Source organism: Arachis hypogaea, chromosome 16, assembly GCF_003086295.3.
Source record: "Arachis hypogaea cultivar Tifrunner chromosome 16, arahy.Tifrunner.gnm2.J5K5, whole genome shotgun sequence".
Classification (NCBI taxonomy): domain Eukaryota; kingdom Viridiplantae; phylum Streptophyta; class Magnoliopsida; order Fabales; family Fabaceae; genus Arachis; species Arachis hypogaea.
In genome coordinates, this window is record NC_092051.1 from 121,460,560 (window position 1) to 121,486,461 (window position 25,902).

General features: G+C 35.2%; 1 protein-coding gene and 1 pseudogene across 2 annotated transcripts; both read right to left on the reverse strand.

Moving 5' to 3' along the window:
• Positions 1 to 12,571: 12,571 nt before the first annotated feature.
• Positions 12,572 to 21,510, reverse strand: LOC112754793 (uncharacterized). Of its 2 annotated transcripts, none has more exons than XM_025802569.2 (2): positions 21,133 to 21,510; positions 12,572 to 14,082 (listed from the first exon to the last, which is right to left on the reverse strand). In XM_025802569.2, exon 2 carries the CDS (start codon positions 14,033 to 14,035, stop codon positions 12,998 to 13,000), a length of 1,038 nt encoding a protein of 345 aa, XP_025658354.1. In that variant the 5' UTR covers positions 14,036 to 14,082; positions 21,133 to 21,510; the 3' UTR covers positions 12,572 to 12,997. The 2 variants fall into 2 exon arrangements, with proteins under 2 accessions (XP_025658354.1, XP_072077134.1); XM_072221033.1 differs by having other exon boundaries at positions 21,125 to 21,510.
• Positions 21,511 to 22,821: 1,311 nt separating this feature from the next.
• On the reverse strand, positions 22,822 to 24,383 carry LOC112757438 (arogenate dehydrogenase 2, chloroplastic-like; annotated as a pseudogene).
• Between the last annotated feature and the right edge of the window lie 1,519 nt (positions 24,384 to 25,902).

Here is a 25,902-nt window from a genome sequence, read left to right on the forward strand (position 1 = left end):
TCAAGAGAAATTAACTCCATTCAATTGTGATGGTTAGATCGTTCCCAAAAAGCGTTCGAAACGACTGCCAGAAAATAGATTATGCAGAATTTTGTCAAACCTCAACTTTCAAAATATTTCAACCAAAATCAGGCCAAAACCATACCAACTCCAATCCAAAATCACTTATCCCACATTCAAAATAATCCCAAGGTACCTAAACTATACTTATATACCTTTCCTTCAATCTATAACTTAGCAACACATAAAAATCATCAACTCCGTAAACCAATTTCTACTTGTAAACTCAAATCTCAACAATTTACATCACAACTATCATCCCATCATACTCTATCAACATCAATAAACCCCATCAATCATTAACAATCCTCAAAGATCATCATTTTCTAATTTTCACATCATACAACAACATCATCAATAATCATCAAGAACACCAACAACTCTCAACAACCATAACAATATCAAGATTTATTATCTCAATTTATCAACTCTTTAAACACTCATCTCCAATTACCAACAACATTAATATTCAACATCAATCATCAACCATATCAACAAACCCTCATCAATAACAATAAGTCTCACATTCATTATCAACCTTCATAATCATTAAAATGCCACAATCATCATCAAATCATATAATCATTATCATTATTATCCCAATTCCTCCCACACAACACCACTACAACACCAATCCATCCACATCAACAACACCAATCATAAATTTTCTCATCAACATCATAATCAAACTCTAACATACACAACTCATGAAATCTTCCTCACAATTCACATGCCACGTACATAATTCAATCCTATCTTAAGGTCAACTAGTCTAAGTGTCCAGAAATATTACATATTACATAAAGAAAACTGAAATCATACCTTGGCCAATTACCAAACACACCAAACACCAAAACGAAGCCACCAAACTTGATCCAAAACCTCAACCAACTTCAACAAACACCAAAGCTCAAACTAACAACACATATATCACCAAAATCAAAACTTAAGATACACAAAACAACTAAACACAAGGAGTTAGTGAAACCTTACCTTATCCAACAAGATTAGGAGTAAAATCCAACATTTATCCACTACTAGAGATCACCTAAACAACCAAAATCACAAAACTTGCTCAAAAACTAAACCTAAAAAATGCGCAGAACTTAGGACACGAAACTGGAGAGTGAACAGCAATTTTTTACCAGGTTTCTTTGAATAGAAAGGAAAAGCTCATCGAGAGTTTTGCGTGGCCGCAAACGGCTTGTCAATCGGAACTCCGTAGCTCAAGATATGGCTCCCGGAAGGTGGAGGTGAATAGTAACACCACCCCTTTCTCCTCTCTTTAAAACTGCGGCTCTCTCTCTCTCTTCTCCCAACAAAATGAGTTTAAAACTCATTAAACACATATTTATATGCTGGACCTTGGGTTCGGTTCAATCCGTTAGCATTTTAGGTCCGTTTGGTCCACTTTGGGCCAAAATCTTTAAGATTAGTGTCCAGTTTTCAATTCTAAATTATTTTTACCCTTTTCAAAACAATAAATCCACTTTCAAAACCTTATTTTCCAAAATACGCGATACTGGACAGACTAGAGCTAGTACTGCCAGCTTAAGTGCCAGTACGTACTTTTACAAAAAATTTTCGAAAAATATATATTTTCCAACTCAGAAAAATTCACTAAAATCAAATTTCACATTTATATTTTTAAATTAAAACTTCTAAATTTTGAATCTATTCTAAGCTCTAAAATTATTATTTTTATAAAAACGGTTTTGCGTGAAAAATTCAGGTTCTTATAAAGAGGTATCATTGACTCTCAGCTCCTATTTCTACGTTTGTTTTTGTTTCTGTTTTTGCTTCTGAAGAAGAAGAAGAAAAAGAAGAAGAGGAGAAGGGTATTTTAGTCTGAAGGACAATTTTAAAACTACGTTAAACCTTAGAGACGATTTTACATGTAAAAAAAGTTGAGAACGAAAAAAAAATTCAATCTATATCTTAAGGACTAAAATTGTATTTAACTCTTTTTATTATTACAGTTGCAAAATGTTTTGCTAATAAAAAAATTAAAAAATAAAGAGTATATTCTAACAATTGAAACTTTTCGTTGAATAATCTAAAACTTATTTATATTTTTTATTATTAAATAGATTATTTTAACATACATTACAAAAAAATTCTAATTATAATTAAGAAATATTATTTTCATTTTTAACTGAAATGAGTATTTCTTTTAAAACTAGTAAAAAATGCATAGCTTATGAAACCATTTTTTAATTTTAGTTTTAATAAAAATACTAAAAAAGTAAAAAGATTTCTCATGATTCAACAATTCAGTTTTATACTAGTGCCGCCCGTAACTAAACGTTCACGGCATTAAAATTATCTCATTCCATCTACTAGGGGTGCACAGACCCGGCCCGGTCCGAAGGTCCGGTCCGGTCCCGAACACTTTAAGGACTAATTTAGTGTGATTTTATTGGGTTTAGGGTCGGGTACGGGTCTAAAAAATAGACCCGGTCATTATTTCGGGTCGGGTCGGGTCCGGGCCATAGTTCGGGTCCGGGCCATAGCTCGGGTCACCCGAAGTCAGCCCGGTGGCCCGGTCATCATACACAATTAATATTTTGTGTTATTAGTGATGGATCATGGCTATTCTTATGTGAAATTTAATATTTTGTAGTTTTCACCCAGTTTTCACCCGGTATAATTGTGGCCCGAAAGTGTATTGGTTTCATCGGGTCTAGGACCAGGTTCGGATCTAATAAATAGACCCGGTATATATTTTGGGTCGGGTCTGGATCACATCAAACCCGACTTCACCCGACCCATATGCACCCCTACCATCTACTACATTAAAATTCAATTATACAATAACTAAAATATTATTAATTATCCGGGCAAATTTTTTTAACATCAATGGCCCACCAAAAGAAATCGACGCGTGTCCCTCAAAATAACTACACATTAAATCTGTATAAAATCTGTATAACGATAATTTTTACGGTAAAGTGATCCTATTTTTAAATATGCATAATTATTAATATGAATATAAACTTTACTAAATATTACAATTTAAAAAAATATATTCTCTATTATCACAATAATAATCATTAATATTATTTTTTAATAAATAATTATATTTTAAATGATAGTATATATGTATAAACTAATTAATGTTATTAAACTTTAAAAATTATAGTTACTTTAAAATTTAAAAAGAATAAAAAGTAAAAATTTATATAATTATTTGATTATAATCAAATTAACTGGTTCAACCAAAGATTCAACTTGATTGAACTAATAATTTAGTAATTTACTATTGTTAATTGACAATTTACTTCAGATAACTATATATTTTGGGACATTACACCAAAAATAAAACTATATAAAAACTAAAGTCCGGTTAAACACAATAAGTAATATAAATTAGTTTTTAATAATTATTTTTGGTAAATATTATTTAATAAATTTTTATTTTAAATTATTAATTATTATACAAATCGGATACAAGTTCAAATTTTCATCATTAATTAACAAAATATAACCAATAATGAGAATAATAAAATATACAATTATCGACGTTATATTTTAAAATAATTCCATTAAAAACGTTATATAAAAATTAGTACAACACTTTTTCAAAACGTATAATTTGTTTAGTAATTAGTTCTTCAATTTTAGATACTGTTACATTTAAAATACAAATATTAATTAAAAAAGAGATAGAGAAACTTTCAAAAGGAAATATTTTTGAGAGACTATTTTTTTTTTAATTTCTTCATCCTTCATTTTGATTATGAGTAAAATTGGAATAAAAAATATTTCTACCATCTTGCTAGAAGTCCCATATATAATATACATAAAACAAATAAAAAAATTTTTCGAATTTTGTGACTTGTGATCTTGGTCAAGTAAAAGTTATTTGAGAAGAAGATAGTTCGTATTTCTATTAATATTAGTTCTCTAGTCAATACCAATTTAATTACATTTTGTCATTTCGCTTTTGTTGTTTAAAAAATTAAGCGAAATATTTCAGATTAAAATAGGTTTAAATTAAACCAACTTAAATTAGTCTGATGATTAACTCACTAATTCGCTTAATAAAGTGTTAGGAATTTGAATTACATCTTGTTCATGCAACAAATTTTTTAACCAACGACAAACTTTTAAATAGAACTTAGATTCGTTACAAATTAGGCAAACACATTGAAAGAGAAGAAGCTAAGTTTAGATTTTTTGAAAGCTTCAATTTTTTATTTGACAAATTTTTTATTCATAAACGCAGACATTCAAAATCACTTTTACAAGAAGCAAAAATTTTGAGCTTCTGCGTTTAACCCACAAACTTTTAGCCATCAATATTTAATATTTATTTATATTTTACCAACTTTATCATTTATGCATGTTAGTGTATTATTTATGAAATTCTTATTATTTCTGTTTATGTAAACTCTCCTTTTCTATTATTATTATTTTTATTTTTTGTTAATTATATGTTTGACATTATACATTTTTATAATTGTGATTTGTTTGTATTATTTTTTTATTATCTTTTTATAATATAATTTATTAATCCTATTAGGTAAAGCAAATTAAATAAAAACTTAATCGTAAATAATAATAATAAAAAATTATAACATACTAATAAAGAGTACTAAAAGTACTAAAAATATATTATATAAAAAATATCATAAAAAAATTTTAATTTATTTCAATCACTACTAAGATAAATATTTAATTTTTTTTATTATTCTTAATACTCTCTAAAATTTATATTTTGTTAGTTTTAATTAAAAATATATTTTGTCAATTTTTATATATTATTTTTATTTTAGTATATAAATATTAATTTTATTATAAAATTAATTAATAAAATCTATTCAAAAATAACTTCATTAAAATTTGTTACAAAAATAACTTACTCACTTAGTATTTTTTTTAAAATAATTGAAAAGTGTAAATTATTGTGCATTGCATATAATGTATTTTTTTTTAGTTAAGTACGCTTTTTGTTTCTATTATTTTAGTCCAAAATCAAAATCATCTCTAAAATTAAATTTTGTTTAAAATTATTATTTTTCTAATTTTTAAACAAAATACTCTCATATTTTTCAATTCCTTATCTTCTCCAAAAATACCCTTTTACACTACCATCTTTTTCAAAAAATACTTATTGAACAGCCACAAAGTATTTTTAACTCTGCTCTGCCACTGCATCCAACTGACAACTTTATGGGATGTCCCCGAAGGGACAAAGTTTCCCCTCTATAAGCTATCATAAACACAAAATAAGTCGCTTCACGCACGAAATAAAACTATTTGATCACACAAGTAGTTCATCCTCACTTCTCTTTCCAAATCATCTCAACAAAATCACACACCATAATCCGTTACAAAAAAAACATAAAATCCACTTAATTCAAACACAGCAAAAACCAAACCTTATAAAGACAACAAGAAAACCTAGCAAATAGCATTGCGTTCAAAACAAAGATAGCGGAAAAACTAACAAATTCCGATCATAACGGATTAATTGATTAATAACTAACTAATTTACTACCTAATTAACCTACCACATGCTGTCGCGGTACTTGAGAGTGTAGGGACCGCTCTCGAGGGAGTAGTCAAAGTGGCTGTGGACCTTATGCTTGCCGTTGCCGCTCTGGTCGAGGAGGGTGAGCTCAAAGAGTGCCCTAACGTCGGTACCGTCGCTAGCGAGGGCGATGAAGACAGAGACATAGGCGGAGTTGTCCTCAGAGTTCTTGCCGTCAGGATAGAAGTATATGGCCTACTGGTACCCTCCAACACTGAAGATCTCGCTCACTGTGTGCTTCCCAACTCCGATCCCCTTCGCCAGAGAGTAATCTTTGTTATATTATTTAGTCATTATACACATTGTACACCTAGATCATTAGCTTCCTAACAGTATCCTATTTGTTATTATTATATCCTCAATTGTGGGTTTTAGTAACCAATTTTCTCTTCATTCCATTTGATAGGATAAAAAGTCTAAATTTGTCATCAACTGAAACTGCGTCAATATTTGTGTTCTTTATTTATATGGCATTATGAAAAAGAGAAAAGTACGATTTTTTTTGGAATGTGTAAAACCGAATAAAAAATATTAATTAATTTTATTTTTTGCCTTCAACAATGATAAAAAAATATCTATGCCATGTTGCTTGAGGTCTCATAATACTTGAAACAACTCAAACAGATTTTCAAATTTTGTAAGTTATGACATTGGTCATGTAAAAGTTATTTAAGAAGAAGAAAGTTTGTACTCCCATTAACATTGGCTCTCTAACCAATTCTAATTTAATTATATTTTGTCATTTTGCTTTTGTTGTTGAAGAAGTTGAGTGAGGTACTTCAGATTAAAATAAGTTTAAATTAAACTAACTTAGATTAGTCTAATGATTAATTCATTAATTCACTTAAAGAATTATTAGGAATTTGAATTACAACTTATTATTCATGCAACATTTTAACAAGCGACAAACTCAAACTTAAATCCGCGACAAATTAATCATTGATCTGTTGCATTGAGATATGCCATAAAAAATTTTAAATTATCCCTTTTTAATAGAAAAAGAAAAGAAATAAAATACCTCAACTCTTTTAAGTACAGAAGATGTATTGATTGATCTAAGAGAATTTTTTAGATGTAGAATAAAATTATTACTGGTGTCTTGTGATCAAATTATTTTAGTAATCAACTTCAACTAAGTTAGTTTAATAGCTTAAAGATTGATAACACAAAATTTTAATTAAGAAAGAACGAGAAAAACGAAAAGAGCAAAAAAAAACTTAATTAAACTTTCTTAAAAAAATAATTTACTCACCTAGTATTTCTCTAAAACTAATGAAAAGTACAAATTATAATTTTAGAAAAAAAAAGTACATTACATATAATGTATTTTTTTGATTAAGTACGATTTTTATTTCTATTATTTTAGTCTAAAATTAAAATCATCTATAATAGTAAGCTTTATTTAAAATATTATTTTTTTTTTAATTTTTAAACAAAATACTCTCACATTTTTTCAATTCTTTATCTTTCCTCAAAAATATTCTTGTCCGCTCTCATCTCTTCCAAAAGTATTCACTTCACTGCCTAAAAGCATTTTGAATTCTACGCCACTATATCCAACTCACAACTATGTTATATTATTTGTTATTATTATATCCTCAGTCGTGGTTTCACTCTCCAATTTTTCATCTCTTCCATTTGGTAGGTTGAAAAATTTAAATTTGTCATCTACTGTTTTAATATTTGTATTCTTTACTTGTACGACATTATGAGAGAGAGAAAAGTACGATTTTTTTAGAATGAGTAAAACCGGAATGAAAAATAATAATTAATTTTATTTTTTGTCTTCAACAATAATAACAAAATATCTATGCCATGTTGTTAGAGGTTCCATGTAAACATAAAACAAATCAAACAGTTTTCTGAATCTCGTGAATCGCGACATTGGTAAAGTAAAAGTCATTTGAGGAAAAGAAGGTTTGTACTCCCGTTAATATTGGCTCTCTAGCCAATCCCAATTTAACTACATTTTGTCATTTCACTTATGTTGTTGAAGAAGTCAAGCGAAGTACTTCAAATTAAAATAGGTTTAAATTAAATCAACATAGATTAGTCTTAATTCGTTAATTTGTTTAAAAAAGTGTTAGGAATTTGAATTACACCTTATGGATGCAATAATATTTTAATCAGCGATAAACTTGAACTCAGATTCACGATAAATTAATCATTGACTTGTTGAATTGAGATATGCTATAAAAAAATTTTAATTTTTTTTAATAGAAAAAGAAAAGAAATAAAACATCTCAACTCCTTTTAAGTATGGAAGATGTATTGATTGATCTAAGAGAATTTTTTAAATGTAAAATAAAATTATTATTGGTGTTTCATGGTCAAATTATTTTAGTAATCAAATTCAACTAAGTTAGTACATAGCTTAAAAATTGATAACACAATTTTAGTTGAAAAATTAACGAGAAAAATGAGGAGAGCAAGAAGGAGAAGAAGAAAACTTAATCAAACTTTGTTACAAAAATAACTTACTCACCTAGCATTTCTCTAAAACTAATGAAAAGTGCAAATTGTAATTAAAATTTTGAAAGAAAAAAGTGCATTGCATGTAATGTATTTTTTTAGTTAAGTACAATTTTTTTTATTGTTTTAGTCTAAAATCAAAACCGTCTCTAACATTAAGTTTTATTTAAAATATCATTTTTCTAATTTTTAAACAAAATTCATATTTCTCAATTCTTTATCTTTCCTCAAAAATACCCTTGTCCGCTGCCATCTCTTTCAAAAGTACTTACTCGACTGCCAAAAAGTATTTTTAACTCTATGCCATTATATCCAACTCACAACTCTGCTATATTATTTGTTATTATTATATTTTTAGTTGTAGATTTTCCTCTCTAATTTTTCATCCCTTTCATTTGGTAAAATAAAAAACCTAAATTTGTCACTAACTGAAATGGTGTCGATATTTGTGTTCTTTACCTATATGGCATTATGAGAGAGAAAAAAAAATACCATTTTTTTGAAATGAGTAAAATCAGAATAAAAAATATTAATTAACTTTATCTTTTGTCTTCAACAATAACAAGGATATATCTATGCTATGTTGCTAGAGGTCCCATGTATACATAAAACAAATCAAACAGTTTTCGAATCTTGCGGGTTCGTGACATTGATCAAGTAAAAGTTATTTGAAAAGAAGAGGGTTCGTGCTTCTATTAACATCGGCTCTTTAGCCAATCCCAATTTAGCTATATTTTGTCATTTTGCTTTTGTTGTTGAAAAGGTTAAGCAAAATACTTCAAAAACTCTAGAATTCAGATCCGCGATAAATTAGTCGTTGACACGTTGAATTGAGATATGCTACAAAAAAAAATTGTAAATTATTTTTTTAATAGAAAAAAAAAGATAAACCACCTCAACTCCTTTAAGTATAGAAGATGTATTGACTGATCTAAGAAAATTTTTAAATGTAGAATAAAATTATTACTAGTATTTTCATGATCAAATCATTTTGGTAATCAAGTTTAACTAAGTTAGTTCAATAGCTTAAGAATTGATAACACAAAATTTTCATTGAAAAATAACAGAAAAATGAGAAGAGTAAGAAAAAGAAAAAAACTTAATTTTGTTACAAAAATAACTTATTCATCTAGCATTTTTCTAAAACAAATTGAAAAATGCAAATTATAATTTAAATTTAAAAAGAAAAAATGTGCATTACATATAATGTATTTTTTTTAGTTAAATACTATTTTTATTTCTATTTTTTAGCCTAAAATTAAAATCATCTCTAAAATTAAACTTTATTTAAAATCATTTTTCTAATTTATCACAACTCTATTATATTATTTGTTATTATCATATTCTCAATTGAGGGTTTGTTATATTATTTGTTATTATTAGGGTTAAGTACTGAAATCGTCCCTAAAGTCTGGGATGAAAATTAAAATCGTCCCCGACCTTTTTTTGTTATTAAAATCATCCCCAACGTTACAAAACGTTATAAAATCATCCTTTTTTTTTATCTCAATTTTATTTTTTGACCAAATTACCTTTAACTATTAATTAAAAAAATAAAAAATAAAAACACAAACAAAAACAAAAAGCTCCTCCCCCCACCCCACCCGCACCCGCACCCGCACCCGCACCCGCACCCGCACCCGCACCCGCACCTCCGATGTCTCTTCCTAGTGAGAAAACCCAGCTTCTTCCTCTTCTTGTTCAACTTCAACACCGCCACCCTCCTCCGCCCTCCCCTCGCGCTCTCTCTCCTCTACTCCTCCGCCACCAGCAACTCCATTCTTGACTCCTTAACGCCTCTCACTTCTTCCACCCCTTCCTCCGCCACACTCACTGGCCTTGGATCTTGATATCACTTCTTCCACCCCTTCCCCTCTCCCACCCAAAAAACCCCAAGTCTTCTTCTCCCCTTCAGCAACAGCAACAAGTAAATCTAGCAACAACAATTCTTTTTCTCTTCTTCACCAGCAACAACAGCAAATCCAGCAAATTGAACAATAACAAATTCAGCAAAATAAATTACTAACAAATTTAAATTTGACAACAGTTCAACAATCATCAATTGCACTTCAAATCCAAAATCAACAACCACAGAAATTAAAAAGAATTAAAAAAAAGGATGTTCATGTTCTTAAATCTCAGCATGTCGAACACCGAAGCCAAGCACCGCAAAGAGGAAAAGACTCCTGCCGGCGAGGACGAGGACACCGGAGCTCAGGTAGCTCCGATCGTCAGACTCGAAGAGGTCGCCGTCTCCGGTGGAGAATAGCATCTTCGTTTTTTTTGCCAGTGAAAAAGGTTCAAGCAGAAGCAGAAGGAGAAGCAGAGGCAGTCAATCACAGAAGAAGAAGCAGCGCCGGCGGAGTCCCCCTCCCGATAACGACGCGACGACGTGGTCTTCCGATGACGACGCGACGGCGGCGGCGGCGAACCCTAGAAACGAATAAATAGGGCGGTGGCGGCGGCAAGAAGAAAAAATTGAAGTTAAAATTGGGGTTGGGAATTTGAAGAGAGGGGCATGAGGAAGGGGATGGGGGGTTACGGGAATGGGGTGAGGGGGTGAGGGATGAGGGATGAAGGGTTTGGGAGTCGGGAGTGGGGTGAGGGGTGAGGGGTGAGGGGTGAGGGGTGAGGGATGAGGAGTGGAGGGTGAGGGAGTGGGTTGAGGAAGTCAGGGAGGGTGAGTGAGGAGGTGGGGTGAGAGAGTCAGGAGGGGGAAGGGGGCTTATTTTAATTTTTTTAATATTATTTTTAATTATTTTTATTAATAATGAAGGGTAATATGGTAAAAAAATAAAATTGAAGTGGAAATGGACGATTTTATAACGTTTTGTAACGTTGAGGATGATTTTAATAACAAAAAAAAGTCGGAGACGATTTTGATTTTCACCCCAAACCTTAGGGACGATTTCAGTACTTAACCCTTTATTATTATATTCTCAATTGTAGGTTTCACTCGCCAATTTTCCATCCCTTCCATTTGGTAGACTGAAACTGCGTCAATATTTGTATTCTTTACTTAGATGGTATTATGAGAGAGAAAAAAGTATGAGTTCTTTTTTAAATAAAGTATCATTTTTGTTCATAACGTTTGGGGTTAGTTCTAAAGTTATTCCTAACGCTTCAATCGTTCTATTTAAGTCCTTAACGTTTCAAAATTAGCTCAACGTTAACAGAATTGACGACGGGATAAAATTGAGATGATTTTGAAACGTTAGGAACTTAAATAGAACGAAAACGTTGGGAACAAAAACGATACATAGAAATAAATTTTAGTTTTATCCTTCAATAATATCAATTTTTTACCGTATATAGTATTCAATTATTTTTTAATCACATATAAGTAAATTATACTTAACCACACTACTTTCATTCTAAATAAATTTTAAAAAAACACTATTGTTAATCCAATATAAAAAAAAAAAAAGCACTCGTTACAACTGTATTTTTAATTTAAATGGAATGGCAGATCTCTTAGCTAGGGACAGCAATGGAGCCAGGTGAGACGGATAGATAAATATCCATACCCGTCCCAAACACTAATGCATTGATTCATTTTCCGTCCTATTACCTACAGGTATCTTAATTTTTTATCCTATACCCAAATTCACAAGTATCCTATTACCTACAGGTATCTTAATTTTTTATCCTATACCCAAATTCACAAGTATCCTGTCCCGCCCTAACTCGCCTCGAAATCTAATTGATTTATGGTTTTTCTCTTTAAAAAAATTTATAACATGAAGATAAATAAATTAAACTAAATTAATCAATAAAATTCCAAACATAATTAAATACTTCAAGAACATAATTAAGTATAAAGATAATTCTAAATTGTTCAGAAACATGTACATATATACATACCGGGCGGCCGGGCCGGGCGGGACAAGACGGGTAATGAGACGGGAGTACGGGACAATCATTACTCATCCGCCCTATATCCAAACAGAAATAAACAAGTCTTATCCAAACCCACCCCATACCCCGTCAATGGTTAAAAATAGCTGTCCCGTTTGAAACGGGTCGAGGTGAGTCAGCTCGGGTCGATCTAAATTGCCATCCACAACTCTTACAAATTATTTTGGTCGCTTCAGCCTTCATACTACTACTATAATACTATTTATTGTCAAGTCTTGCAAACTATTCCTGCGGTCCTACGTTATAAACACGCCTAAAAGGTATAGTTTATGTCTTCATGCTCTTTACCCTCTTTCTTTCTTTCGTTACTATTTATTTATTTTTATAAATAAAGCAATAAAGTCTTATTCCTATAAGTGGAATATACTACATATAGAAGAAAACTTCAAACGACCCAACGTTAATCAATACATTTTCTTTTTTTCCTTCATCTAGTTCATATATAAACAACGAGAACAACAGTTGAAGCACTGAATGTTTTAAAATTATGCAGTGCAAGGTTTTCTGAATTTTCAAATGTATAACATTCATTCCAAACTTCTCAAATCTTTCTCATAAAAACTACCAAACAAGCACATAGGCAAGTGAAAAAAAAATGTGGTGCATACAAATAAGATGCAAACTTCCATACCTTATCTATCGTTGCATAAGACATGATCTCAACTTAGATTAGGTTCAAACTCCGTCAAGTGGTAATCAGAGTGAGAATCAACGCAGAGTTCCACACTTTATACAGACACATAACACACCTTTTGTCAAATAGGCATCAAGCCAAAAGGCTGCCTAAATCGTTGGAGCCATTTTCTTCCCAAGCATCAATGTCAAAAATTCCAAGTTATATTAAGAAGCAACAAATGAGACAATGTTTTGCCTGAATATTATACAGACACTGAATTGTTCCACCAGGAACAACAGCAGACTAAGCTTTTCTAAAATTCACTATTCCCTAAAAGCAGTTGCCAAAAAGAACAACATATTCATCTAATTTCGGCCAGTTTCCAAACATTTGCATCATATCTCTCCAAGATAGATCTGCTTGTCGCTACTGCAAGATCCAATAATAGGTTCGTTGGGGTGAAACACACACTCATTAACAGATCCATTGTGCCCAGGAAGCTTATATAAGATGCGTCGCGACGTGGTATCCCATATATAAACCATTCGATCCGAACTCCCTGCTGTGACCTTGCTTCCATCGGATGACCAATTGCACTTCAACAAGTTCTTTTCAAAGTTGTGTTGGTGCCCTTCCAACACCTTTACACAGCGATTTTGGGGGGCGTATGGGCGCATATCCCAAATGCAGAGCTTGCAATCCATGCCATTAGTTAGAAGGTAAGAACCATCAGGACTCAACTGCATGCCAGTAATCATATCTTGATGACCTTGAAGTGTCATGATAACTTCACCCTTACGCAAATCCCATACCTTGACATCATTATCAATACCACCGGTATAGATCTTATCTGATGCATCGGAGAAGCTAACAGCTGTAATCTGGTATTTATCTGGGAATGTTTGGATGGAACCCCTTTGACGCATATCCCATAGTTTAGCAGTTCCATCGTCTGATCCGCTGACAACAAGAGGCGGACCCCTCCGCGAAGGACAACATGAATTGACATATGAAAGATGCTCTACCATCTTTTTAATTTGTTTTCCTGTTTCCACATCCCAAGCCCTCAGAGTTTTATCAGGGCTGGCAGAAACTATCTGAGTTCCATCTGTAGTCCAATGAAGGTCTAAAACTGCATTTTTGTGACCCTTTAGAACCATAAAGTTCTTGCATTCCCCATACGTATTCCAGAGGAAAATCTCTCTGTCGTGAGATCCAGACGCAATGACTGATCCTGATGGATTGAACTTCATGGTATAGATAGCACTCTGGTGACCTGTCAGCAACATGATTGGCGATTCCAAACTTGATGTCCGCTTCTTTCCATTTGGTCCAGGAACTTGAGGACCACTGTATGGAACAGTAGACCATTCCATTGGCTTTGGACCAACAACTGACAAAGCATTTTCACCTTCAGAAGGGAAGCCTTGCATATTGACTGTTGCTTAGAATTCAAATTCAACTTCAATTTCTATACACACTGCAGTGTCCAACAATTAAATAGAATCAGGAGAAAGAGAGCAGAAAGATCTCAAAAACACTAGAGTCAGAAGCTGAATAACACAGTTGCATAGCCATTAGCCAGTGTAGGTTCATAAAACAATAACCTATCCAGACCCCTAGCCCACCATCAATACCCTCAAAAATGAATGAAAAAGAATAACAAATCAATGTCAAGATAAAGCAAAAGTGAAAAATAAAATAACATATACGTGAATAACATATTCACCAATCATTACATGAACATTAAACAAAAGAGAAAAGAGCATATTGAAGACACATCAACCTATAAATAACAAAATAAAAGGAAACAACATATTAAGGTCACACACGAGCACACTTGCTCCTCAAATTTACCAAAAATGAGATGCATGCGTATATTCCACAACATTAAAAATATATACAATCTGATCATCTTGGTCCATCATACAAAATGACAAAAAAGTAGAGGCACGCATAAACTGCATGATTCAAGATGAGTAAATGAAGTGGTTATGATAGGAACAGGTTTGGACTGGTTTATAGGAGGAGATAAGGAGTAGATAAGCTGAATTTTCATTACTTAATTCATAATTGTTGCTGGTTGGCTGCTGGTTGGCTCTTTTAAGCTAGTTTAGCAGGTTAGGAGCAGTAGTTCTAGGCTTAACTACTACTTATAAATACTTGGGGTTAGTTAGTTCTAGTTAGTTAGAAAAATCTATTTTGCTGTTAGTTCAGGAGAGGGAACTCTCTCCAGAGTTGGTTAGATCTAATAGTATACTTCAATTAGGGATTGTGATTTACAATCCCTAGTTCATCACTAAAATCCCCTAATTTCTGCTAGATCCTATCAACTGGTATTCAGAGCTCTTGGATCCTGGAGGTGAATGGTGCGGTCGAGATCGAAAAGAATGGAAGCACAATTTGATTCAATGGAGTCTCGCATGGAAGAAATGTTCAGAGCGATGCAAGAGGCGCTTCATTGATTGGATGCGTGTGTTGAAGCGAGTGAGAACCGCAGTGCAGAGCGGCACGATTACAGTCCACAGGCGGATCGCTGCACTCGCACAGTTCTGGATCGCAGGGGAATCAGAGCTTCAAAGCGCGCGAACAATGGCAGAAGCTGGAACTTCCGATTTTCCGCGGCGATGATGCAATGGTATGGATCAACCGGATTGAGCAATTTTTCTTGCTTAGAGCAGTCCCGGAGGAGGAGTGGCTGTCCGTGGCGGCATTTGCGATGGAAGGCCGCACGGTCACGTGGCAACGGGGTGGGAGACAACAGCGCCATTACAGCAATGGCCTTTCCTTAAGGACGCATTAGTGCATCGATTCCAACCGGAGGTGCTGATAAGTCCGTATCAATCTTTGTTGAAGTTGAAACAGCTGACTTCGGTAAGGGATTACCGCAATCAATTTGAGATGTACATAGGTCCCTTGGGCAGGATCGATCCGAATTTCTTGATCGGTCTGTTCTTGAACGGGCTGAAACTTGAGTTTTGTGAGGAGTGCAAGTTGTTCCCGTTTCAAACGCTGGATGAATTGATGGTGTTGGCGCAGAAGGTTGAGAACCGTACCATGGCACTGCGAGCAGCTCCTGGCCGCAGCAAGGGCAAACCAATGACTCGGAGCGTCTTAACGACCAAAACAGCACTAGCAGCAGCAGCGTCAGGACCAGCAAGTAAGGGTGGGGAATCCGTGGCGGAACCGGCAAAACGGAGGGGAGTGCGCCACCTTAGCAATGAAGACTACAAAGCTAAACAGGCGAGGGGTGAGTGTTTCTTTTGTGACGAACCGTATTCAGCGGAGCATGTATGCAAGAACAAGGAGTTCAAGCTACTGATCATGGAACCAGAGGCTGAGGAAGGGAACTGGTTGGAGCACGAGGCTGTTCCGGACACAATAGAGCAGCTGGAGCTCAAACTTTACATGCTCCAATCGCCACCATAGGTCATTCAAGGCATGGGCTGAGGTGAAGGGGTGTCAAGTGAGGGTGATGGTGGATTGTGGGGCCTCGGATAACTTTGTAGCATCGAAAATTGCAGCAGAATTGGGGCTGGAGCGGTGATTTTTTCCAAGCTTGATTTGAAGTTCGGGTATCATTAAATTAGGATGTGCGATGAGGACATTCACAAAACTACCTTCCGGACGCATGAGGGACACTACAAGTTCTTGCTAATGCCCTTTGGCCTAACCAATGCGCAAAGTTCGTTTCAAGCATTGATGAATGACATCCTTAACATGCTACTTTGGAAGTTCGTGTTAGTCTTCTTCGATGACATCTTAATCTACAGCCGGGACGTTGAGAGTCGTGCCAATCACTTGCAGCAAGTATTTTGTATTCTCATCACCAATCAGCTTGTGTTAAATGCCAAGAAGTGTACTTTTGCGGTGGATTTAATAGAGTATTTGGGCCACATAGTCTCGGCTGAAGGGGTGGCTGCAAACCCTGGCAAAACAGCAGCCATGCTTGCTTGGCCAGTCCCTAAAGGATGTACACGCCTTGAGGGATTTTTTGGGCCTCACCGGGTACTATCGGCGGTTTGTGCAAGGGTATGGCACCATTGTCAAACCATTGACAAATTTAACAAGAAAGAATGCTTTTGAATGGAACGCTAGAGGCTAGAGCGATGGCAGCCTTTGAACAACTAAAATCCCTCATGGCCGCCCTTCCCACATTGGTTGTCCCGGATTTTACACAAGAGTTTGTCATAGAGACCGATGCCTCAAGTGAACAGTGGGGGGCTGTGCTGTCTCAATAGGGGCGCCCAATTGCATTTCTAAGTCGAGCATTGTCACCAAGAGTGCGTCAAAAATCAGCTTACAAGAGGGAATTGATAGTGATGGTGCTTTCTGTCCAGAAATGGTGACATTACTTGTTGGGAAGTCATTCACGGTGCTTACGGACCAGCGGAGTTTGAAGTTTCTCACCGAGCAGCGATTGATGGATCCGTCCCACCTCAAGTGGACAACAAAGTTGTTGGGCTTGGACTTCGACATCCAGTATCGGCCAGGGATGGAAAATAAGGCAACGGATGCTCTTTCGCAGCAAATGATAGCCAAGGCTGTCTCGGTAATGCACATAAATCTTTGGGACAGTATAGACGCTGAGATAAAGAACGATTCGGAGCCGCAGAAAATGGTGGTTGCCTTATAGAAGGGGTCTGAGGATTTCCGTGGTTACTCCTTAAGGAAAGGGACGCTGTTCTATCAAGGAAGAGTAGTGTTACCAGCGAATTCAGCTCACATACCCTCCCTATTGCCGAGCATCACAACATCGGGATGGGGGGCCATTCGGGGTACTTTCAAACGTACAAGAGGCTGGTGGCAGTGGTCTATTGGAAGGGGATGCAACGACGGGTGAAGGATTATGTGGCCGCTTGCTCCATTTGCCAACAAAGCAAGTACATCGCGCTTAAGCCAGCGGGACTGCTGCAGCCCTTGCCCATTCCGAAGAGAACATGGGAACATATCACGATGGATTTTGTGGTCGGCTTGCCCAAGGCAAAGGACATGGACACCATTTTTGTGGTGGTCAACCAGCTGAGCAAATATGCCCACTTTATACCGTTATCACACCCTTTCTTAGCCAAAGTAGCAGCTGCAGTTTTCATTACGGAGGTGGTGAAGCTTCATGAATTTCCGAAATCCATTGTTTCCTACCAAGATAAGAGTTTTCATGAGCAGATTTTGGTCCGAATTATTCCAGGCGGCAGGCACAAAGCTGAAATACAGCACCACATTTCACCGATAGATGGATGGGCAGACAAAGGTGGTGAATAGGTACCTCGAAACTTACTTGAGGTGCTTTGTGGGTAGATATCCGAAGAGGTGGTTGGAATGGGCAAAATATTGGTTTAACACAAGAAGACCATCCATGAGATGGTCAAACGAGATCTACATGTAAATGGTCTCTCTGTAAACATGATACATGACAGAGCACAATGCCGTCGTTTGATTTATGTAGCCGACCCCACCTAGTGGGACAAGGCTTTGTTGTTGTTGTTGTTGTTGTACGGGGTGCCTCCCCCAATTTTGTTTCCAGGAGAGACATACCCGTCACAGGTTGAGGAAGTTGCTGCACTAATAGCCACCAGGGATGCAGTTCTAGCTGAGTTAAAGCAGCATTTGGCTCAAGCTCAGCACAGAATGAAGCAAACGGCGGATAAGAAGCAAAGGGAGGTGGAAGTTGGGATAGGAGACTGGGTGTACCTCAATCTACAACCTTACCGAATGCGTTCCTTGGCTCGGAGGATGAATGGAAACTGAGCCCTCGCTTCTATGGGCCTTTCAAAGTACTTGAGAGGGTGGGCCTAGTGGCATATTGATTGGCGCTGCTGGACGGGTGCAAGCTCCACCTAGTCTTCCACGTAAGAAAGTTGAAGGAGGCTATCCCGGCATCACAGCAACCGCAGGTTTTACCATCAGTGATGGCAGAGGATGGCGAATTAATGGTGCAGCCTGAGGGCATTTGGCATCTAGGTCAGCGGGGGATAGCTCCTTTAGAGTACTTGGTTCGTCGGCAAGGTCTTCCATCATGCGAGGATAGCTGGGAGGAGGCTGCCGTGCTGCAACGCTCTTTTCCAAAGTTCCACCTTGAGGACAAGGTGGTTGTCTAGGGGGGAGTAATGATAAGAACAGGTTTGGATTGGTTTATAGGAGGAGAGGTAAGGAGTAGACAAGCCGAATTTTCATTACTTAATTCAAAATTGTTGCTGGTTGGCTGCTGATTAGCTCTTTTAAGCTAGTTTAGCAGGTTAGGAGCAGTAGTTCTAGGCTTAACTGCTTCCTATAAATACTAGGAGTTAGTTAGTTCTAGTTAGTTAGAAAAATCTGTTTTGCTGTTCCTTCAGGATAGGGAACTCTCTCCAGAGTTGGTTAGATCCAACAGTGTACTTCAACAAGGGATTGTGATTTACAATCCCTAGTTCATCAATAAAATTCCCTAATTTCTGCTAGATCCTATCACCTGTGAAGGAAACTTTTCTATTTAAGCTCGAGAAAAAATTTATGCCATGGCTACAATGATGTGTGAAACTGAATGTTGGACTGCAAAATGGCAACATCAAAACCAACTCAATGTGGGAAAAAATGCGAATATTGTATTTGATGAATAAACACCCTATACAATATACACAACATGGTTAGAACTTGGGAATAAATGTATTAGATAGACAATTGGAGTAGTGCCCATTGTGGAAAATATGATAAGGCTTTATCATAGGTGGTTTGGTCATATGTGAAGAAAGTCTAAAGAAACCCCAAGACGAGGTGCAGCTCAGATGAAGGATAGAAAGCAGTAAGATGTGTAAGGCAGCCAGAGAAACTATAGGTGGAACAATTGAGTTTTGGATTTAAGTAATTAGTCTACGAACATAGTTTCTGACAGGACACTAGTACAATATATGATCCATGCAATGACCCCCCATTGAAAGAAGGGAAACTTGCATCAAATTCTAATGTTCAGCTACAAGGCTAGAAACTCTTCTCCTAAAATAAAACTGATATAAAACTGGCGCATTCTGCAGGTAATTGCCTATTTCATTTATGTGAATATTGCAACAGTAAAGGCAGATCTTCCAAGATAATGAAGCACCTAATAAAACAATTAGTTAGCACATTAGACATCCAAGCTAACAATTACATACTACTAGCAATTAGGGGCTTTTGAAGAAGACAATCATAAACAACAAGACAGAGGTACCAGTTATATCAACTACCAAATAGTATCTCAAGCAAAATAAAAGTTGCACAATAACACTGGTAGTAAATCAGCACTTACTATTTACAAAATAAGAACGCAGATAAGATACAATAGAACTTACATTGAAAAAGCTATCAATGTTGAAAACCATACAGGCATATGATAGGAATCTAAAAGAAACAGGTTCCTTTTAAGCTAGTTTAGCAGGACTAGCTGCTGTCTATAAATACTAGGAGTTAGTTTTTAGTCAGTTAGAAAATTCTGTTCAGCTTGTTAGTCCAGGAGAGGAAAATTCTCTCGAGTTGGTTAGACCCAACAGTATATGTCAATAAGGGGATTGTGATTTACAATCCCTCACAATCCCTAATTCATCAATAAAATCCCCTATTTCCTGCTAGATCTCGGTTCCTATCAGAATCGAAACATGCAACCAAACCACATTGTGTTAGAAATGTACATATTTAGATGCTAGGGGACCAACACTTTAGTGGATAAAAGTGAAGAGTTGGTTAGAGTTGGTTCAAATGCAAGAAAAAAGTGTTGGTCAAATAACATTTCTCATATAATTACAGGCTCTCAAAAGATAACAAAAACACAGACATAAGTCTACTTCATTATGAGTAAAATGCATACCACAGACAAGAGAAACTTGTAGACTTACAGTTAAAATATTAAGGTTTCTAGCATTAAAAGTTGAACATGAAGAATTAATATATAAGAGTAAAGAAAGCTAGAATATTAATGTCATGCAAACCCAGCAGCAGTATGAATGAAAAATCAATCATTAGAAAATCTTAAAAGAGGAAATAAAAACGGAGAAGAGCAAACCAAACTGAAACAAATCACAGCACAAATCCCTGATCAGAAATTAAAAGACAAAATGTATCGGATCCCCATTATTTGCAACAAAACATCGGTTCGGCACAAATTAATTTTACAATTTAGAATGTTCTAGCTTCTTCCATAGAAATCGGAAACTAAGCAGATTGTCCAGAGTTATTAGGGTTTACTTGGTTAAAATTGTGAACCTTAATTTGATTTTGTTTTTCTAAAAACATAAAAAATATAAAAAAATCACTGACGAAAACGTTCATTAGTACTAACAAACCAAACAACTCAGTATTCGAATTAAAAACTTATGCGGCCAAAGTAGGGTGAAAACAATTCCAAAGGTAAAATAGGGTTTAGGGTTTCGACCTTCTAAGTTCTAAGCGTTATGCGTAGAGCAGAACCCTATGATTGAAATAATGGCAGTGGGAAGAACAAATTGAGTAAGGTGTAAGGTGTTGGATTTGAATCGAATTAAGAGGAAATGAGAGTTGAGAATAACATTACATACATACATACCTGAGGAGTGGTGAGGAGAGAAATGGAGTTGCTGTGGTGCAGTTGAGTTGAGTTGAGTTGGGAGGAGTAAAGGCCACAGCAAGGAACGACCGTAGTGGCGGTGGTGGCAGTGGCGGTGAACTAGGTAGCAGTCTAAGCCCCACACACCCTTCAGTCCTTCCCGATTTATATATTGCCTCCTCTACGCCAAATCAACATCCTTTCTGAGAAGTTCTTTGCATTTTTCTTTTTTTGGTCTTGAAATAAATTCATAATCACTTTTTACAATTTAGAGACCATGTTAACTTGTTAAGTTTTTAACACTCGAAAAGATCTTTGATTTTGAGAGTAATTCCAATAGATTCATTTTGGATTATCATTTTTGATCAGGAGTGAACTATTTTAAAATCAAAATTTATATTATAATTAATATATAAAATAAAATCAGTCTTGTTTTAAAAAAATAATATCACCGTAATTAAAAAAATAATAAAATTTTGTTATTTGTATAATTATATTAATAAAATAACAAAAATTTAATTGAGAATAATAAATCTTACTTTTAATTTCAAATTAATGAATAATTCGTGCCTCAGTACTGAAATTAAAAAATACATCACGTATATATAGTATAATGTGCATCATAATCAAATAAAATTATGTATAAATAGCATAATATCCATCCTTAATCGAATTAAATTAATATATACGAATTTTTCATTATGAATGAGAAACTGAAATTATCCATATATATTCATTACTAATGTAAATCCAAATAAAAATGATTATAAAATATATCGTTAATGCTCGATACACAAAGATCATAAATGTAATAGGAAACAACAAGATTTTAAAAAGAATGAAATGATACGCCAAAATTTAATCAAATTCCTCTTTTAAAAAGTTTTAAATTAGTCAAGTTAGTCATTTTGTTACTTTATTTGTTGATAGTGTCAAAATTTGTTAATATGACACATTAAATGATACGCCAACACATATCTAAGAGTCTTAATTGACTATTAATATAATAAATTTATAAAATTAGATCAAATCAAATATAATTGTGGAAAGAACTTGAAACATTAGAATCTCTTAATTTGAAATGCCTACAACGTGATAAAGCTAAAAAAAATTATAACCTATTACAATGTTTTGGAATGACACTTCCATTCACCCACCCATTTTACTTTCCAAAAAAACTTTAACAACTGATTTCGAAAACTAAAAACTCAAGAATTTTTTTAGCACACGCTTCATTGAGATTATGGAGGAGCAGAGGATGATCACTTTTGGGGTTTTGGACGAACAATACGCCAAGATTTCTGGCTGTGGTGGAGTGGTCGGAGCAGGAGTGGGCGAGGTCGGTGTGGCCTTGGCAGACTAATGTGGCGGCAAGGAACTGGCCAAAGTGAGAATGTGGATAGAAGGAGATAGTGACGGTTGAAGATACGGCGGACAATTTAATCTAGAGAGTGATTGGAGGGGGTTGAAGGGTTGAGGGTTGCAATTGAGAGTATGGTTGTTTCGCCAAAGGGTTGAGAGCATGGTTAGTCGTGGCCGAATTTCGGAAAATTGATCTGGACAACGTCGTTTGGTTTTTGTTAAGGCTCAAGAGGTTGCGACGGAGTTCAGGGAGCTGGCATCAGCAGGACAGTGGCTGCGCAACGAGACAAGAGGTTGCGACAGAGTTCAGGACAGTGGCTTCGAAGTTCAAACGGTGGCTGTGTGATGGAGGGCAAGGGAGTTCGTATTAATCGTCGTCGACTCTGGCATCAACCCTTCAAGAATCCTTCCACCGGTATGCATAATGAACTGTGAGCCGACAGCGTAATAGTCATGATCATCGCAACTCATCTCCACCATCCTGTAATCTTCTCTTGTAAACGCATTGAGGAACTTCTCATTGCGAGAAACATGGTGCTCCTCGTCGATGATATGAACTTTCTTGAAGACGAATGGGAGGCCGGTCAATCCTTCAAATGCGAACTCAGGTCCGAACATCGGGTGAGTGCAAAGGATGCCAAAATCGGAGGGGAGGAGCTCAAGCAGGATCTGTTCTTCAAATTTCTCTGGCAACATAGACCTCTCTGACCAAGCAAGGACCTGTTCTTCATTTTCAAATAGCTGCTTTCAGTAGATACTATGCAATCGGTTAAAAGGTTGCTTCTTCAATGATTCAAAAGCCAAATAGAATCTTTCTAGTTGTTCTCTAGCATTTAATTATACAAGAATAAACCATGTTACAGATCAAAAATATCCCCCCACGGTATTTTCCACCAAACTAAATAAAGTTTCATAACCCTTTGTGTTGATTGATGTTGTCTCTAATCCCAGTTTTTCTAAAAATCTTCCTGTTATGTGTGTAACAAACTGGGATCCAGCTGCATGCCAATCATGTTTAGCACAAGACATTTCAACCATCTTGCACCCTTCACTAGCAAAAATGTCGAAAAACTGACAACATCGCAATATTCTTTATTCTTTGTTTCTAATTCTAACTTTGTCATAAATAAGAGGAAGTTTTTTCCAGCCATTCTTTCCACTCTCTGGCCCAAACATGGGATGTGTGCAGAGAACATCAAAATCAGGAGGCAAGTGTTGAAAGAAGAGGTTTCTTGGGAATTCTTTGACGGATAGTACATTAACAAATAATGTACTTCTCTTCAACTTTTGGAAAAGTAATTATTTAAGAACTTTAACCGTCGAAAGGATGGAAGTGCAGAGTAAGATCACTTCTGGATGTTGCTCACAAAGATCATCTGTGTCGTTGAAACACGAAACCCCCAACTCCCGAGCCACATCAGAGTAGTCTTATCTAGAATATGCCAAAACCTCATGACCTTGACTAACTATAATTTTCGCAAGGAACTGACCAAAGTTTCCAAAACCAACGATTCTTGAGCTTTGTGTTCTCATCAAACGGGCTAAAATTGTTTGAAGCGAAACTACTTAGTAAAGCAATATCATTGGATCTGCATTATTAGCATCATTACTCATTCATCATTATTATGTATTAACCCTTTTCCCATCACAAGAACATCTTCCGAATTCAAAATAATTAAGTTCCATGCTCTCAATCTCAACAAACACAAACACTCTCTAAAACATTAATCACAAATATTCACACAATGTAGCGAAAATTCCTGAGACTTTTTTCAAGTTCCAAATATCAAATACTTGGAATGCAGCAATGTAGATCCATTACGAGTTCGCCGGAGCAGTGCATGGTTGTTACTTCCATCCAGCTGCTGCAACCTTTCACCGTTCTCCATCAACTAATTCCTGACCACATGATGCAACTAATAGTAGTAAAGTGATTCTTTGGTTTAAAATTTGTTTCAGCCCTAATAGTAGTAAAGTGATCACTAAGAGGTAGTACAATCAGGAACTAAACAAGGTGAAATAATTAAAGGAAGAAATCAATGAATCATATACTATAATACTACTCTTAATGGAGACAACTATTTGATTAAGTACACAAAACTTTCTATCTATAAATATGTGAAAGGTACTAGTGTTATAGGAAGCATAATAATGAAAATAAAACTGAGAAGGACTACTGACCCATAGCTGCCTAAATTACAAACTTCTGAGTTCCGAAAGAACATATGTTACCGAAGACATAATCACCATTCAGATTCATTTCAAAGATGACAAGAAACATGTACAAGCTGGAAGAGATACCCATCTTATTATTATTTTACTTATTATAAATTGAAAATCAATACTTAGTTTACGCCACTAAGACTATGATTTGGAACATTTATCATCCTCTGATACACATTGAAGAACTTGTTGCTAATCACCTTAATGGGGCATCTTTAGAGACACTATAAAAAAGACTCGATGACAATGACTTCTACATTGGCTCTTTCACCTTCCATTTAAGTCAAGGTGTGGCCACCATGTCTCTGCTAAATTTTTTTAGAGTACAGACTAATTATACATACACCAGTTTCATCAATAGCTTGATAATGACAAGTTTAATTTTTCTTGGGCAAAATCTTTTAGGGGCATCAAGTGCTTAATCAAGGTTATGAAGCAAAAAAAAGTCAAGAAAACTACATAGAATTATATGGGATCAAATGAACACTACATATATATAATACAACCAATGGTAGAATAAGTTCAACTAAAATAGACTATAGACTATAGACTATAAACTAGGATATGAAGGGAACTTAGTATCACTGTATCAGCATTAGGGATGGCAATGGTCTTCATGGGCGTGAGACCCCCTCCCTCGCTCTTCGTTCCCGCCACGGGTCCCTGTTTATTTCTCTCTGCGGGAGAGGCGGATACCCGCATGTATCTATGAATAATTGGATATTATTAAATTTTAAATTTTTTAAATGATAATAAACACAACTATAATAAAATCTTATATAATTCAACCAAATATATCAAATCACACAATTCAATTACAAATTTAACATAATAAATTAAAATAAAATAAATTAAAGTTACTTACAAAACTTATATAAATAAGAAGATTTAAGTAAATTATTTTTCATGGGGATTTCGCGGGTCTTCGTGGGGCGAGTACCTCATTACCTGCCCCCGTCTCCATTTATTCGCGCGGGTGGGTCTCCGACCTCGTAGAAGGTTTGCAAGTCCCCGTTAACCTCCTCGTCGCAAGTAATCCCAGCGAGTATCTGTGGGTGCAGATTTTTTTGCCACCCTTCAGCATTGTCTATGATCACACTTCACAGCAGTTTTCATTATCATTTCTTGCTTTCACGTTATACCAAGTGAATATTTACATTTTAAGTCACTCAATTCTTACAGACA